The sequence below is a fragment of the Cricetulus griseus genome, chromosome 2 (assembly GCF_003668045.3).
Source record: "Cricetulus griseus strain 17A/GY chromosome 2, alternate assembly CriGri-PICRH-1.0, whole genome shotgun sequence".
Classification (NCBI taxonomy): domain Eukaryota; kingdom Metazoa; phylum Chordata; class Mammalia; order Rodentia; family Cricetidae; genus Cricetulus; species Cricetulus griseus.
Window position 1 is genome coordinate 193,416,358 of NC_048595.1, and position 17,123 is coordinate 193,433,480.

General features: G+C 45.6%; 1 protein-coding gene across 2 annotated transcripts in view; it reads left to right on the forward strand.

The window, feature by feature from the left end:
• Positions 1 to 17,123, forward strand: part of Mcc (MCC regulator of WNT signaling pathway) — a 233,508-nt gene that overhangs the window by 208,278 nt on the left and 8,107 nt on the right. For both annotated transcript variants that reach the window (XM_027400844.2, XM_027400845.2), the window contains 3 exons: positions 1,512 to 1,746; positions 5,203 to 5,409; positions 8,782 to 8,879. In XM_027400844.2, the coding sequence (XP_027256645.1) occupies positions 1,512 to 1,746; positions 5,203 to 5,409; positions 8,782 to 8,879 (540 nt within the window). The remainder of the gene's footprint in view (positions 1 to 1,511; positions 1,747 to 5,202; positions 5,410 to 8,781; positions 8,880 to 17,123) is intronic.

Here is a 17,123-nt window from a genome sequence, read left to right on the forward strand (position 1 = left end):
GGTCTGACCTAATCTGTTCTCCAAAACCTCATTGCGTAAAGCTGTTATTTCCTGCAAGCAGGTGGTAAGGTTATCTCTGTCCCTGTTCCTGAGTCCTCTGGCTAGTAATATTATTTGTACCAGCAGGCTAACTGCCATTATGGTATATAGGCTGGTAATTGGCAGATTAGCATCCTCCTCAAACAGTGAATTCATGTAGTAAGCAAAAATATTACCAATTTGAGCAAATGATAAATATTCTGCCATAATTTTACCCGATTTCTACTCCAGATGAAGTAACTATATTTGACCAGCAGACAGCATAGGCGTTCAGTTAGTCCGAGGCATTTGGCAGCAGTCAGTCAGCGGTGGAGAGAGGTCACAAAAGCGGCTGTGCTTATCTTAGAGAGTAAGCGGCCTTGTGGCTGCAACCACTGAAACAGCTGCGGCTTTCCCGCAGCAGCGGCCAGGGGAAGCCTCTGCTGAAAGGCCTACCTCGACTTTAGGCAGCTAGAAACTGTCTCCGAGCTGGGTGGATGGTTCTGAGCAGCTCAGCTGCAGTGGGTCGGCTGCTAGCCGGGAACGCAGAGTGACCTAGCCAGCCGGCATGGCAACAGTCTGTACGCAAGCCCAAAAAGAGAAACCGAAAGCAAAAACGCAGTCCCCCTACTCACTCTGACCACGCCCTCACAAGCCCTCAGGTACTCCTGTAGCCAGCCCCTAAGAAGGCGTGGCTACAGCTTCCCCTACAGTCTCTGTTTCCCTTTCATGGTGATTTGGTTTCTGGGGCCACCACAGGTCCATGTTCAGTTGTGCACTCCTTATGTCTGGCATCATCTGCCTAGTCACTATGCAGTATAGGCTGCCAATTGCAAACGGTGGTTTCTCTGTCCCACCACATCCCACAGATGCTTTTAAAGAATCACTCAGAGGCTTAATATTAATTATAAATGTTTGGCCAATAACTCAGACTTATTACTAACTAGCTCTTACCTTTAATTTAACCCATTTCTGTTAATCTACATTTTGCCACCTGGCTTCGGGGCTCTACCTGTTCTCAATTACATCTTGCTTCCCTGGCAGCTACATCGCCCTGACTCTGCCCTTCTTTCTTCCTCCCTGTATCTCCATTTGGCTTTCCTGCCTGGCTTTATTTGCTTTGCTATAGGCCAAAGCAGATAAAATTGTTTATCTCTTTCCTCACTTTAACTATCTACCATCGTCACCATTATCATAAAGTTCATACTGTTTGCTCTTTTTGATGTATTCCATCATATGTTAAACCTTATATCACATTATTATAGGAAATAGGTTTGTATATATGTCTTTACTTAGTATCTCGTAATTCATTTTTAAAGTCTACATCATGATCCAAAATATACTTTCAGTGTCCATCCATCCATCCATCTCTTTGTATTTGTTTTGTGTGTGTGTTTCTTTTTTTATGGACTGCCACTTAAATAGTGTTGGGGAGAGGAGACAAGGACTAGTAGTGATGACTTGGAAATGTGGCGTTTCTCTTTGTCCCTCAGCACCACCAGCTCTACAGCCAGCAGCTGTGACACAGAGTTCACTAAAGAAGATGAGCAGAGACTGAAGGATTATATCCAACAGCTCAAGAACGACAGAGCTGCCGTCAAGCTGACCATGCTGGAGCTGGAGAGCATCCACATCGATCCGCTCAGCTATGACGTCAAGCCAAGGGGTGACAGCCAGAGGCTGGACCTGGAGAATGCTGTGCTGATGCAGGAGCTGATGGCCATGAAGGTGTGCTTCATTTGTTGGGCCCACCTAGGGGGATACCTCACAGGGCTCCAAGAGCACAGCCACAGAATTTAGTTAGTAATTAGCTCTGTCTGGACGATAGCCAGTCTCTTTGGAGAAGGGAGGCTTTCTTTTATGCAGAAGTCCTATGGGCTGGACTTTATTGGAAAGGCAATTGAACCCCAAAGGATGCTATGGAGTACCCAAGCTCAATACCTTCCTGTCAAGGGTTAAGCCACACCTGAAGCCTCTGTCTGTCCATGATGATCCCTCATCTCAGTAGTGGTAGAAGTCCATGCTGGAGGGAGCTGGAACAGGAGGAGACCATGGCAAAGCCAGCTTAGCAATTGGCAAAAAGTTCTGGTTTCCTGTCACTCTGGGGCATTAGAAGCTCTGTTTAGAACTGGCGCCCTCCGGACAAGTGGTGGTGGTGCATGCCTTTAATCCCAGCACCCGGGAGGCAGAAGCAGGTAGAAGTTCCAGGCCAGCCTGGTCTACAGAGCAAGTGCCAGGATAAGGTCCAGAGCTAGACAGAGGAACCCTGTCTCAAAACATGAAACAAAACAAACAAACAAAAGAACTGGTGCCCTCCAATGAGAGTTGGCAGAACAGTTCTGGCAAGTATCCTGCCAAGATCTTGGGCTTTTCACCTATGGGCTGAGCTACCTGTCAACATTTCTAGAGAAAGGGAAGCCATTGTCCTTCATTGGCAATTAGTTACCATGCCATCCCTGAATCTCAACCAAGCACCAGCAACGGGGAGGCTGATAGGAGCAGCTGGTGCAGGTCCTCAGCTCTGGACTGGGCTGCCAGGCCCTGGTCATCACTTCTCTGTGATGATGGTGTTTGAATCTGGGAAGATACAGGGCAGGAAGAGATGTGGGAATCCAGGCATCCCTCCTTGGTACTAACCCTTGTCCCCCTACTAAGCTCTTCTACATCCAGCCACTCAGCTCACAGTGCTCACATTCCTCTGGATGAGTTCTCAGGACTGCCTATGAGCTTGGGCCTGAGTGTATAATCATAGTGACTTTGCCCCAGTCAGGAGCTTCTGTTGCAGACTCTTGTGCCATGTGATATGAGCCATTAGGTTGTTCTTCTATTTTGTGCTGCAAACTTCATGTTTTCTTTTATCCAAAGACTTAGCATTTCCTTTTTATAGTTCGGCCAATATATGGTATGGCAGATTACTGTTAATCTGGCCAAGGAAAGGTAGGGGTGTGTGTGTGTGTGTGTGTGTGTGTGTGTGTGTGTGTGTGTGTGTGTGTGTGTGTGTGTGTACTCTAATATTGCCTTTGCCACGTGAAATAAAGTATACTCACCTTGGACATTTTTCGAAGGTGTAGAAGTGGTGAAAAGCTGGGAGAACTCGTTAACAATTGTCCTGTTCTGGCTTGGTTTTCCTCCTGAGTGCTTCTGGAATACTGACAACCAGCCCCATCTCCTTTTCTGTAATGTGTTCACTAGAGTGTGCTGACCCAGACATTCCCTAGACAATGGACTATGTTGGAATTCACCATTTCGTGCCAGCATATAAATGCTCTCGAGTAAACACCACTCCTCTCGGGATGATCTACTTGGTTCCTTTTATTGTCCAGTCTTTTTTTCTGAACATCCTTTCTTTGGTTAGGATCCTATTCCTTTACCCATTAGTTGTTGGAAATACTTGCTTTCTGGTTTTCCACATACTTTTCTTTCTGCTCCCATAAATGCTGAGTCACTTCCATTGCACATGCTAACCAAGCCATTGGTGGTGGCAGCTGTGACTCACACCTTTAATCTCAGCACTCAGGAGGGAGAGGCAGGAGGAGCTCTGTGAATTTGAGGCCAGCCTGGTCTACAGAATGAATTCCAGGACAGTCAGGGCTGTTACACAGAGAAACCCTGTCTTGAAAGAACAAACAAACACAAAACAGCATGTGCTAACCAGGCATCCCTCAGAGTGGCTTCTTCGATCGTCTTTCTTGGAGAACATGTCTCCTGCTCTCTATGGGGTCTCCCAGTGTAGGGCTCTGGCTGTCCTGATCCTTTGTGGCCCATGGATTGCAGAGGTCAGGTATTCATTTTTAACATGTTTTGGGCATGGGGATTCTTGTACCGTTCATATATGAACTTGAATTTTGATTTTTCAAAAGAGCTTAATTTCTCTTCTCACCCATACTCTGAGACATGACAAGTTCCCTTGTTACACAGTTTTCTAGTCTTTCATTCAGGGAGCACTTCCAGTGTTTGCTCACAATAGGTGCTATCAACATGGATGTCTGCCTCACAGAGATCAAGGCCGGCTCTTTCATGGACCTAAGACCACAGATATCAAGGAATCCTCTAGAGCAGTTGGCTGCCTCGAGCTGCCTTGTGAGTCTCAATCGCAGACTTATGCCTGTGTTTCCGGCACTTGTGCATTTTCCCTTCCTTCGTGTAAGCTTGCTTTTGTGTGTGTGTTCCAAGAGGGACCCTCTCAGGATACACAGTTGCCATAGCCTTCAGGAGCCTCCTTCTGATAGCAAAAGATGAGAAGGCTTCCATATGAAAATGCCTTCCATTCTGGCTGTGTCTGATCGTCATAGCAACTCAGGGATGGCTGAGCATAGTGACTAGTGTGTCTACCCCCAAGAAGGACAAGACTTGGTGGGTACCCTCCAACTCTCCCTTACTTTCAGAAGACTAAATGACTTACTTTCTGTGCACTCTTTAAACAGTGCTATGTGCTCAAGAATGACTGATAACTGCCACTGTTTTCTGGCTCCTGGTCCAGGCTTGCACTGTCCTATTTTGGGTTCACATCTTACTTCACAGAAAGGCATCAGTTAAGCCTTTTAGGAGATTTTCAGAAGTCATCTGTCTCTGGTTGGCTCAGCATGCACATGGCCCTTAGGTTTAATTCCCAGCCCTGAGAAAACAAAAGGACCTTATCTGATGGGTCATTTCCAGTGGAGGACCACTCCTGCTAATTTCCTTTGGCCCCTCTGAAGCAGATGTTATTATCATTAGCATTCCTTGACCTTCCTAGCCCAGTTGCAGAGTGACAATAGTGACATGACATGTAGTGCCAGGGGAGTGAAATGGGAACTGGAAGGAGCCCAGTCAGACCTCTTTGCATGGCTGTTTCCTTTACGACCCTAGGCGGATGTACCTTAACCTTTGCATGCCTGAGAACTGGTTCTCACAAGGGCATTGTGCCCATTTGGGGTCCTATAGCATCTTAGAAGAAGTCTGCCTCTGTGATTTCCACCCATGTAGAATTTATAGTCCATAGGATGACAAAGCACTTGGTTTATCTACCTATCAGCCCTTCGGATAGACATGTGCTGACAATCAGTTTGTCCCCAGCATTGGAGTGATATCTGGACTGTGTACCCATGGCTTTTAGCCAGGTCTTCCTCTGTACCCATTCGCCATGGCAGCCCTTCGGGAATACAGTGAAAGCTTCTCATTGGCGTTGTGTGCCTTGTTCCACAGGAAGAGATGGCTGAGCTGAAGGCGCAGCTCTACCTGTTGGAGAAAGAGAAGAAGGCCCTGGAGCTGAAGCTGAGCACCCGGGAGGCGCAGGAGCAGGCCTACCTAGTGCACATTGAGCACCTCAAGTCCGAGGTGGAGGAACAGAAGGAGCAGAGGATGCGGTCCCTGAGCTCCACCAGCAGCAGTGGCAAGGAGAAGCCTGGCAAGGTGCGGCCAGGAGGGTGTCAGGGTGCCCTCTGTGCAGGTGTTCCCGTCTGCCTTGACCTTGGGCCATCCCTCCTGCTGTTGCCTCAGTTTCCTTGTTTACACATGCATGGGAGGTCCTAAGATATTTGTAAAGAAGCCACATCCTCATTAAAAGGCAGCATCTCACATTATATCAAAGTTTAGACATATCCACACACTGCTGTCTTATGAGAGGAGTGGCCTGTGCAGTGTTCTCACCCAGCTTCTAGCTGTTCCCCACGACAGCCATCACTGAGTTGAGACGCTGGTACTTCGGTATTGTCATCTGTGCTTATCTCCCTTAAAACTGAGCAAGGAATTCTGGTCTTCACTTATATGAAGAAAATAAGGTTCCACAGAAATGAGAGGTTTTGCTACTAAAAACAACAGCATAGGGCTTAAACCACACCTGGATAACAGGCCACTTCCTGCCTTCTCCACCACCCTGGCTCTTGGTGCCTTAGTAAGCAGGAAGAGTAGGTGGAAGGAAAGCCTTGGATTACAAAATATATATGTACAGAGACCAGGCTTCTAGAAATAACATTCACAAATTCACATTTGCATCAGTCCCCCTCCCATAACCCAAGCTCATTCTGTCATTTGTAGTTCCCTTCCACGTCTGCATTGGAAAGAAAGAAAACAAAATGCTTCAGACCCTAATGAATTCTATCCCTCACTCACTCAGGGAACTGTATGTTCAACACATCATATTTAATATTCCCAATGACAAATGTCTCCCGACACTGTTGTGCTCAGATCCAGGACATGCAAGCATGTGCTGACTGGCGGATCATGTAAACAGTTTTTCACAGTGCAGTTGTAGGTACTGCAGGGTGTCTCCAGCAAAGTTGTATACTGGGGAGGGAGGGACAGAGGGAGGAAGGGAGGAAGTGCACTGGTACTGTGTAATGTGAACTGTTGCTTCCTAAATAGCTAAGAAATCTGAAGCACACTGCACAAACAGCTGGCAGTGTCAGCTTCCCCACCTCACTCTTCAGATGAGCCCATGACACTCACAGTATGGCAGTCTGCTAAGCCAGAAGTCCCGAGGCCCTGATGCGTCCTACCCATTCATTCTCTTGCAGGCTGTGACTAGATAGCCACAGCATGTCAGGACCAAGGTGAACTGCTGTCGTCTAGGAATGTCTGCTGAGGCTGATGGACAAACGTGGTCACAGTACAGTTACAGGGCATCCCAAATGCAAGTTTCAACTGCCAGTACCCTGTGAGACCAGGGTCAGGGCCTACAGATCAGGAGCTTGAGAAGAGATCCCCTGAAGAAATGACCAGTAGGGAGTGGGAGCTAGTTTCTGAAGTGGATCGAGTAGAAGTCAGCAAGGCCTCAAGCAAGGCGAGGCTTGGAGACTGAGAGGAAAGGGGATCAGTGTATTGGCTGGAAGGCTCAGCTTGCAGTGTTATCCCAAGGACATTGGGGAATGAGGGAAGGGCTTGGATGGAGTTGGGGTGTTGTTGGCATATCTCAGCATCTGGGAGTGGCTATGCCAAGTGCAGTAGCACCCAGGCAGGGGCCATGTGGTGGTACTTCATGTAATCATACCCAGGGTTTAGGAAGATGGTGTTTTTTTCTGTTCCATTCACCTTCAGAAGCTTTGTATGACTTGCATGACTGTTTAAGCTTGTTGGTCAGTTTGGGACAGTGCCTTCAACAGAGTGCCAGTGTCTGTCTATGTATATCCTTAGGGTGTGGCAGAATGGACTCAGTGGGCTCTTGTCAAAGGCCCATGAATGAACATTTCCTCCCAGTTCTTGGTGTTTATTTTGACTGAGAGTCACTGTGCTCCGAGGAATGCCTTCAACACACAGACATTTCTCTGCCAGCAAAGGCCAGCTGGCTTTTAAAACAGCTCTGTAAAACGCTAAGTTATAGAGGTACCCAGTACTTTCAGTTTGTAGAATGCAGTAGAGTAAGCTGATTATTTTGACTTATTGGATATTGGCTCTGTTTGCTATTTCAGTAAAGTCTTCCATCTAGGGCCTAGATTCTAGGCTAGTCATTGGTGTTATTTGCTGGAAATGAGACCACCAGTATAAAGAAAGGAGCCAAGGTTTTGGTGAGCAGGGCAGGGAGAAAATTCTTGGGAGTTTGTCCATCAAACCAGCTACAGCTGCCCAAATGAAACCTGGTGTTTCCTACAAACAAGGGCTGCAAAAACCTCATGCAACTTGCATGGGACCAGAGGCCCTGTCTTCTGAAGAGACTTTGACAAGCACTGCTATTTGAGTTTCTTGTCATTTGCTCGTGGCAGAATATTTGAACCTTTTTCTTTCCGGACAAACCATTACTAGTCAGTGGGCTGTATATATCCAGGTGGTGGGTCACAGATGAGCCATGGATGCATGAAAAGTGAAAGTGCTTCTAGAATTCACCATCAGTCTTGGGTCTCTGAGGGCAGTTATTTGGAGAGGTGCAGCACAGGTGAATGACACAGAAGGGGACATGTTGGCCAGGCCACTGCTCAGGCACCCCCTGGAAGAGGGCCATTGTGTTTTAGAATAGGCTAAGGAGGCAGGTGTGTCTCCTACCATCTGGACTTTAGTGTGGGATCATGGCACAGATCACAAAGCTTTTTATTCTCAGGCCTGGAACACAACATCATCAGTGTCTATCCCTGGCCCCTAGACCCAAACACCTCATTTTGCAGGATACCTGCTGCTCAGCATCTCTGTGGAGAAAATATTTTTCTTGTTTAGCCATGGCTAATGTTTGTATGTCACTTCAAGAGTTCTAATCTTCCATTCCTCATCTGTAAAACATGACATGAATTCTCCATGTGATGCTGCTGCATGGAGAAAAGGAGCTCTTCCTTTTCTCAAGTTTTATGATTACATGGAACAGAACAAAACTCCCTCATTTAGAGAAAGCAAGTTTCCTCTCAAAAAGAGCAGAGTGTCAGCAAAGACATTTATGTATATTTGCCTTCTCAAGAGACTCACATGGAACCAGAGGGCCTGGCTTTGAGGTCTGGATCTGCTAGCTTCTAGCTAGTAACTTGGGCAGGGTTACTCCAGTGCCTTGGTATCTTCCATGGTGGATAAAGACAATAGTAGATAGTATGGCTGCCTCAGAGGGTCCTTCCTAGTGACAAGGGAGCAGTGGTGTGTGGCAGGCTTAGACCAGTACCAGGGCAATAAGTGTTCCCCAGGCTTTTCTTCATTCAGGGCAGCACGTAATGGTAATGAGAGATCTGGGAACAGAGGAGACAATAAGATTTGCTGCCTCGCTTTCCATCAGCTGGCCCAAGGGTCCCACAGGCATGGCGCTGCAGTCTTGGTCATTGAAGTGCTCCTGGGCTTTGCCTCATATCTGACAATGAGTATGTTTGTCGTCCTCAGGAATGTGCTGATGCTGCGTCCCCAGCTTTGTCACTGGCTGAAGTAAGGACAAATAGTGACAGTGAGCTGGCCACAGAGTTTGCCAATGCCATCCGACGGTAAGCAACCCCCATGCCCTCATGTGGCTCCTTTCAGGTGGGAGGGATTTTTGGCACACTTTCATAGCAGCTGCTCATTCCAGCTCTTCCAGGGTCATATTGGTCTTCCTGGATAGAAGGCGGCGCTGGTATGTTTTACTTGTGCCTCCAACATTGCAGGCTAGAAATGGAAAAACCTGCCATTCTGAAAAGTGAGTCTTGAGTGTTGGCAAATAGACAGTTATTCCATTTGCAAGTAAGAAAATATCACTTTCCTGGTTTGTATGTTGTCACATTGACTAGACCCTTCTTTCTAGATTAGGTAAAAGGTGATAACGACAACAGGCACCCTCCCCATTTCAAGATTGCATTCTTCAACATCAGTAGCCCTTGCCCCTGGGAAGCCTCATGTCTCTAATCAGTTCTTGGACACTTTCCTCTGGTATTTTAGTGTTTCTTTTCCTACATTCTACTTCTTCTTTTTCAAAGAGAAAGAGATGCTGATGCCTTTAGACCTGTCTTCCACAACCTAACTTCTCTCACTTCCTGTCACCCCCATTGCTTTGAGGCCCAGAGCATGTCTGGCCAACAGAGAAGGAATTTCATGTTTTCTACTTAACCCAGTATACCCCAAATATCACTTCAGTCTGGTATGCATTTTATACCTACATTACTTCTCAAGACCAAACCAACCAAAATTCAAGTTCTCTGTAGCTGCATGTATCTGTTGCACCCTGTGACAGTATGTGACATGAGAAACACACTGTAGCATTTCACGGAGAATGAACTGTCAGCTGGGTTTTACAGCTCGCTTAGTTTTTGGTTGTAGCTCCTGTGGTGGTCCTGCTCATGTTTAATGATTTTGCTGCTCAAGTCATCTTTTTTTTTTTTTTAAAGATTTTATTTATTTATTATGTATACAACATTCTGCTTCCATGTATATCTGCACACCAGAAGAGGGCACCAGATCTCATAACGGATGGTTGTGAGCCACCATGTGGTTGCTGGGAATTGAACTCAGGACCTCTGGAAGAGCAGTCAGTGCTCTTAACCTCCGAGCCATCTCTCCAGCCCCCTGAAGTCATCCTTTTAAATGCAGCGATGTCCTCTTGTATCTCTATGAGGATATTTATTACACCTGCTTTTCAATTTCATTTTGTCTCTAGCTGCCTGTTCCCTTGCAATTGAGCTTTGCCCAAACTTCTATTTGCTGTTTCTGATTTGTGGACTTGGATTTCTTTCTTTTTGTTTTCTTTTGGTTTTCTCAAGACAGGGTTTCTCTGTGTAGCCCTGGCTGTCCTGGAACTCAATCTGTAGACTGGCCTTGAAGAGATCCATCTGCTTCTGCCTCCTGAGTGTTGGGATTAAAGGCGCGTGCACCCCACCACCCAGCTAGTGTGCTCGTATTGCTAAGCATCATGATTGGATTGAGTCCAGTGTCTCCCAGTGTCACTGGGGTTCTGTGAGATGCTGTCCACCAAGTGTGTCAGTTCATCTCCTGGGCTGTTTGTCTCTGCTGGCTGACAACAGCAGTGAGTCAGCCTAGCTGACCCTGTATCACCCCTCCTTGTTGAGACAGTTGACAAGCTGATTCCATTCAGGTCCCTCTGACTCTACTTCCCACCGGGGCTCTTGTCTGCATTCTCAGTTGAAGTTTCTTCTTTTAGGAAGAAGTAAATTGTCTACCTTAAACTTTTCCTGTTCATTCCTGGTTTCTGGTACACAAGAGCATCAGCTGCTTTCTAAAAAGCTTAAGGACTTTTACAAAGTACTTTCCCCATTAATTCTAGGGATTTGATGTAGGAAGTTGTGACAGTGCACTCTCAGCTAACCTGATTCCCCTGTGGTCCACCTGTGTGTTTTATACCAGTTGTCTGGATTTGACTTTATAGGGCCTTTTCTACCTTCCTGGTTTGCTCAGTCTCTCAATGGTTCTTTCTAAGTTGGAATGGCCCTGCATTTACTTTGCAAGTACCTCTTGGGATGTTGCTCCATTGTGATTGCTCTGCCAGGAGCAGAAGATGGGCACAACATGGGACAAATGCAATAATGTCCTTGTACCAAAGACTTGGATTAAATCCACTCTCCAGGTCCACTGGGGGAGTCCTTTAGATATTGTATCTGTAAACTAGGCTCCTACATTTTTCAAATTCCCAAAGCCCCAGAGGCTTTTGCTGGCACCAGGAGGATGCAGGTTGTGCTGACTAAACATAAAGAGATTTCATTTATCCCCTGTCACGATGGATTTCCAATGAACAGCCCTAAGTTGGTTAGCATGGATTTCTAATCAAGAGCCAGATATATGGAGCCAAGAAAGAATCAGAGAAGCCAGAGGAAAAAGGAGAAATAACATAATTAGACTGTAAATATAGCTTGGAAGCTAGAATCATCATTTCATGAGGGAGCATAGTCCAGACACCGGAAGACTGAGGTTAGGGGGATGCTTCTAATTTTAAAACTGGAATGGAAACAAACACTTTTTTAGAAGGTGTCTGTCTGGTCATTAGCAGGCATAGGTGTGTGTGTGTGTGTGTGTGTGTGTGTGTGTGTGTGTGTGTGTGTGTGGTGGGGAGGATGGGGCATATATTGCCAGTTTTCAGTAGTTTTCTTCCCTGGGAGAAGAGCGCCATGGGCCATGCTCCCTGTTGAGCAGAACAGTGGGCTAAGGGTGGATAGAACACTGGTCCCTTCTTGGGGAGAGCTAGCAATTCCAAGGCAGAAGCTGTAACACCAGCTACTTCATCTGTCTTACTGCCCTGTTCCCACCCAGCTTTGATTTCTGGTAGGCCTTCACCACTGAGCCTTTTGGAATGTCCTTTTTCTTCTTTTTCGGTACAAAACCAGAACTCAATGCAGTCTCACATTTCTTTTTTTTGTTTGTTTTTTCTTCTCTCATTTGTTTATTTTGTGTTTAAAGATTTATTTATTATGTATACAGTATCCTGCCTGCATGTATTCCTGCACGCCAGAAGAGGGCATCAGATCTAATTATAGATGGTTGTGAGCCACCATGTGATGCTAGGAACAGATGGTTGTGAGCTACCATGTGACGCTAGGAATTGAACTCAGAACCTATGGAAGAACAGTTAACCTCTGAGCCCCACCTTTCTTTCTTTTTTCTCTCTCTTTTGTTTTTTTTGTTTTGTTTTGTTTTTGAGACAGGGTTTCCTGTATTGCTTTGGAGCCTGTCCTGGAACTTGCTCTGTAGACCAGACTGGCTTCAAACTTACAGAAATCCGCCTGCCTCTGCCTCCTGAGTGCTGGGATTAAAGGTGTGAGCCACCAATGCACAGCTCTGCTCCACATTTCTTATGACTCCCATCTGGTCTGGTTTTGTGCCCTCTATTTCCCTCAATATCTACTATGCTGTATTGCTTCCAAAATTACTTTACTTTTCTGTGAAATCCCTTTCTTAATAGGATCCAGCAGGCCCTAGTAAAAATTGGCAGACTGTTTAATCCTTGTATCAAAGTGAATTGGAAAATGACAGCCACAAGAAAGGGATTCTCAGAGATTGCTCTTCTCTGTGTGCAGATATGTCTATGTAGGCTGCCTTCAAGACCTGAGCACAACTGAGCAGAGAGTAGCCTGCTTCATCTCCATCAGTCATGGGATAGGATGGGCAGGGCAGATACAGCAAAGCTGAGTCATCTCCATGGTCCTCCAGTAAGACTGGGGAAATGAAGGTGCACTGACGTGCTGCCTCACCAGGGCTGGGTGATGAACCACAGCAGTCAGGGGCGCCACTAGATCTTACGTAGCTTCCTATTGCATGCTTCAAATGCTTCTCAACCCAGTTTATAATCCAGCCATTCCAGATTAACTGTCTTTCTGAGCTCAGGCCCCAGGCCCTTTCTCCATCTCCAGTCACACAATTCAACTTCTGGGAACATGCATCACTCAGTTATCATGCTGTGTATCTTCTCTGAGCCTTCAGTGGTACTAAGTGTGCCCATCAGTTTCCTTGGAGCACTTGGCTGTTAGTGGAACTCCCAAAATTCGGTGTCTCGGTTGCAGCATCATCAACATACTTTTGGAATCTTGGTCAGGAGAGAGAAAGCAACATCATTTATTCTAAGCTATATACACAGAGGGATGGATGAAGGGAAAAGTGGCCAATCTGTGCACAAGGCTTTTCAATAGAAGCACCCCCTGGGCCAACAGCAGCAGAATTTCCGCTGTTTTGTTAGTAGGACCATTACTTTGAAAGATGCTTTTTAAAAAATTTACACTAGCTGATTCTTCACATTCAGCTGATTTATAGTAGCAATCAAGCACTAGGAGTGGTGCCAAAGCATTCCACAAATGCAACATGGATCTGCAGGATGTTAATGAAATACAAAGTGGGCCTGTGGATTCATTATCATGGAAATAAATTGCTGAGGTCCAGAGCCAGGGGGTCTAGAGAGGAGGTGAAGATGACTGATGCCCACCCAGGGGTTTGAAGTGAGTGTTCCTTGAGACATTGAGATTTCCTTTGTCACTGCCCAGTATTTCAAAAGCCCAGAGCTGGCAGCCTCACCTGGAACAGCATAAAAGCAGAGTGGTGAGGAGCACCCTGGTATGTGGTAGTCATGGACAAGGGAGCAGTGTGCCCATGATAGTGCCACGTTCATTTCTTGAACACTAAAAACAAACTCCTCATAGAATCTGGCAAAAATGCTGGCTGCTCTTCTGCTGCTGCAATTCCTGCTGCTCCAGCTAAGCTCAGACAGAACAGCCATAGAACCTTGTTATCTGGGGACACATAATCCTGGCTCCACAGGTCTGTGCTCTTAATCAGAGCTCTTGTTTATTGCACATTCTACTTATCCCCTTCATGAGTCACAGGATTCTTCAGCAAAATGCTTAAGCACCCAGCTCTCTCTGCTGGTAGATTTCAGGGTGGGAACGCCAGGCAGCACTGTAGCACCTGGCTGTGGGCAAGTATCTCAGATTATTCATTTGTACAGCGAGCACAATGGCAATGCTGATGTCAAACGTTGTGAGAACTGATCTTATCCCGGGAAAAGACTTAGAAGTAGCTGTTATCTGTTGCCCGGATAGTCTAAATGTAAGCAGTTAAGAGATTAAGATGGTGGGCATAAAGAAGAAAAAGAGAGAAGGGATCTAGGCAAGCCATGGTCCATCCAGCTGGCAGTGAATAACAGGAAGGAAAAGGCAAAGTGTTGTGAAGTCCAAACTTTGGGCCATTTATCCACTGTTGACAGTGGTCTAAGAGGTGATATTTAGGCTGAGGAAGGAGCAGAGGTTTAGAAGGACAAGACAGGACATCACAGCCTTTAAGGGAAGCCATGTCCTAAGTGAAAGTAGGCACCAGAGGAAAGTATTCTGACCTGATTTTCTACACTGAAAAAGAGACCTGGATGCTGTGTGAAAGCCAGACGAGAAAGGGTCAGGAAAGAAGTGGAGAAGGTGACCAGCAGGCTGCCATGCTGAGCTAGGTGGAAAGGATGGTGGTTTGGACCTTGTGTTGGTCAAGACAGGTTGATGACAAATGTAGGCAGATGGTGATGGAAGGGAGGGTCTGGCTAGGATTCTATACATAGTAAATAATGGTGTTGCCATGAGTCAACATGAGAAGCATGTCTTTGTGGAGAATTTCAAAAGTTTTCCTTAGGAAACTAAGCTATTGGTGGTGTTAAGTAGGAGGCATCAGGCTCAGAGATCCCAGGAAAGGCCTGGAGATCAAGATGTGGTCATGTAGTTTTAAGGGAAATAAATGGCAGTGGACAAACTTAAAGAAAGGGTAAGGGATAAAATCTAGTCCTAAGTAATTACTAATATTCAGGAGTGGGGTTTAGAGGGAAGACATCGAAACAAAGATATAGATGGGTCCTGAGAGACTGCATTGATCAACAACCCAGAGGGTCATGATACAATAAGATAAGGACACTGACTGCTGTAGCTGGCTTTGCAAGCCATTTCTGGGGAGTGGGATACTAACTGGGACTGGAGTACTTGGAACGTGAGGAAGACAGGAATGACATGAGCAGATAATTCCCATGGGGAATCCAGCCTGTAGGTGCAGGTCTATGCCTGTGAAGTCGGTTCTTGTGAATGGCTACATAGCCTGCTGTTAATCCACTTGGGACCGCTGCAGGACTAGATACATGCTCACTGGAGATGTACCTGAATCACAGATTACTTCTACTGGCCTTCTTAGAGGACACTCAGTTCTGCGTGTGCACAGAACTGCAATTCTGGTAGCCAGTCCAAGGACAGGCAAGCCTTGCCTAAGGGGCCTGCTTACCCGCGTCCCGTGCCACCCCCCCCCCCTGGAATCTTACAGGCCGGGTGACTTGGCTTTCCCTAGTACCCTGATAGTCCTAGATTCTTTATGTGTACTCCACTGCTTAGAACTATGACAACATACACACCAAGCCAAGCCACCTCCTATGTGGTAAAGTACCACCTTTTATGACATAAATAGTGCATGTTTTGGTGAGGGTGCTAAACCCTGGAGTGGAAGACCCATAACTGAAACCTGAACCGGATGGTTGGTTTTTGAGTCCTATTCCACATATAGTTATTCTGTTTTCACTTGATATTCACCACAAACAAAATAACAAGCAAGAGACTGCAATTCTAGGCCACCCCCAGAACACTGTGAATGCATTTGTACTGAGGGAGCAATTTATATTTAATTTTCTCATGTATGAAGCCAAAGAAACATTTGCATTGGCATACTGTTTTATGTACAGAAACCACATAAATTCTTCCCTTTCTCACGGCTAATGGCTCAGAGTTCAACATGACTGAATAGAATAGGCAAGTGAATTCTTAGATTTTCCAAGTCATCCTGTGAGTGGGAAACAGCCCAAGAAGTACCCTTAATTTCTCATGGACCTCAATTCAGGCCAGGCCCAGCCAGATTCATGGCTTTCACCCTGAAAAGAATTTCAGGATTGGTCAGTATGCAGCAGAGATTTGAGATTTTATTGACAATATTTTTAAGCATGAAGGTTAGTTCTCCTAACTATACATGCACCCAGAAAGAAAGACAGGCAAGTTTGGTATGTGTTCACCAAGGTAGGACAGCAGAAAAGTAGGCATACCCAGGTGTGTATGCCAGAGGAGTTACGACTGTCTCAGCATTAATCCTACCTGCCACCTGGGTTTCTCTCAAGTCCTATTTTAAAAGGTTGCCCCACTCCCATTTCCCTATTTGATAAGTAAGATTGTGAGGTGACTCCAGATACTTTAGTATCAGTACATGGTCTTTCCTTGTCTGTGGCTGGCAAGGGAGAGAAGTGGCCAGTACAGTTCTTGATGACTGGCCAACATGAGGCTTTAACCAGCTGGGCCAGGGGTCCCTTTCTTATGTCCCCATAATTCTCTTTCTGCCATTATCTGAGCTACAAGTCACATACATCATTTTAAATTTTCTTAATTCTACAATAAAAATATAAAACATGTGAAATTAAATTTTAACAGCATAGGGTATAGCTCAGGGTAGACACTTTCCCAAGGTTCAATTCCTGGCATTGTTCATTAAATATGACTGAATATCACTATTATATTTAACTCAGTATAGCAATATTTTGGCATGTTGTCAGGGTTTTAAAAATTGAGATATTTAACTTTGATATTATTGAAGTTTCAAACTCCAATATCTATTTTACACTTACATAGCACCTATTGGCTTTCACAGTAGATATACAGCGTTACTTCAGCATAGCATTTGTTGGGATCTTGGAAACTGATCTATGTCCTGACTCTTACAGAGGTCTGTCTTCTCAAAACAATAAAAAGAACTCAAGTTGGAAGCATAGCCTATTTTTGTGTCTTCAAATAAGTTCTCCTGATGTCTATACTTCTCTCTAGTGTAGCTGAGTGGTCCAGAGGGCAGTTTTGAGTTTCCAGAGCTGGCAATGTTCCATATCATCCCAAGCTGGGGATGGGCAGGTCTGAGAGCATCTTCGCTTGGGGGGCGGGCAGCCTGTCCTACTATAGAGTCTGCCAGGTCCATAAAGTCCTCTGGGTCTGGGAGAACCCATTGCCAGGGAAGGAAGCCCTTTGTTGTAGATTTTTGTTGTGAATTTCTTTGAGTTGGTGGTTATATTTTTAGTTTTCTCCATAACTTATTCTTGCTCTTTTGTACAATTAATCAACCTTATGACCTCTGTACTCACACCACACCACATAGATACACAGACACAATCAAATTTTTATAAGAAAGAAATCAAATCTACTAGCAAAACCTAAGTAACATTTCAGCCAACGAGGGCTGGGTGAAGTAGTGCCCCTGGTGCTCTAACCTTG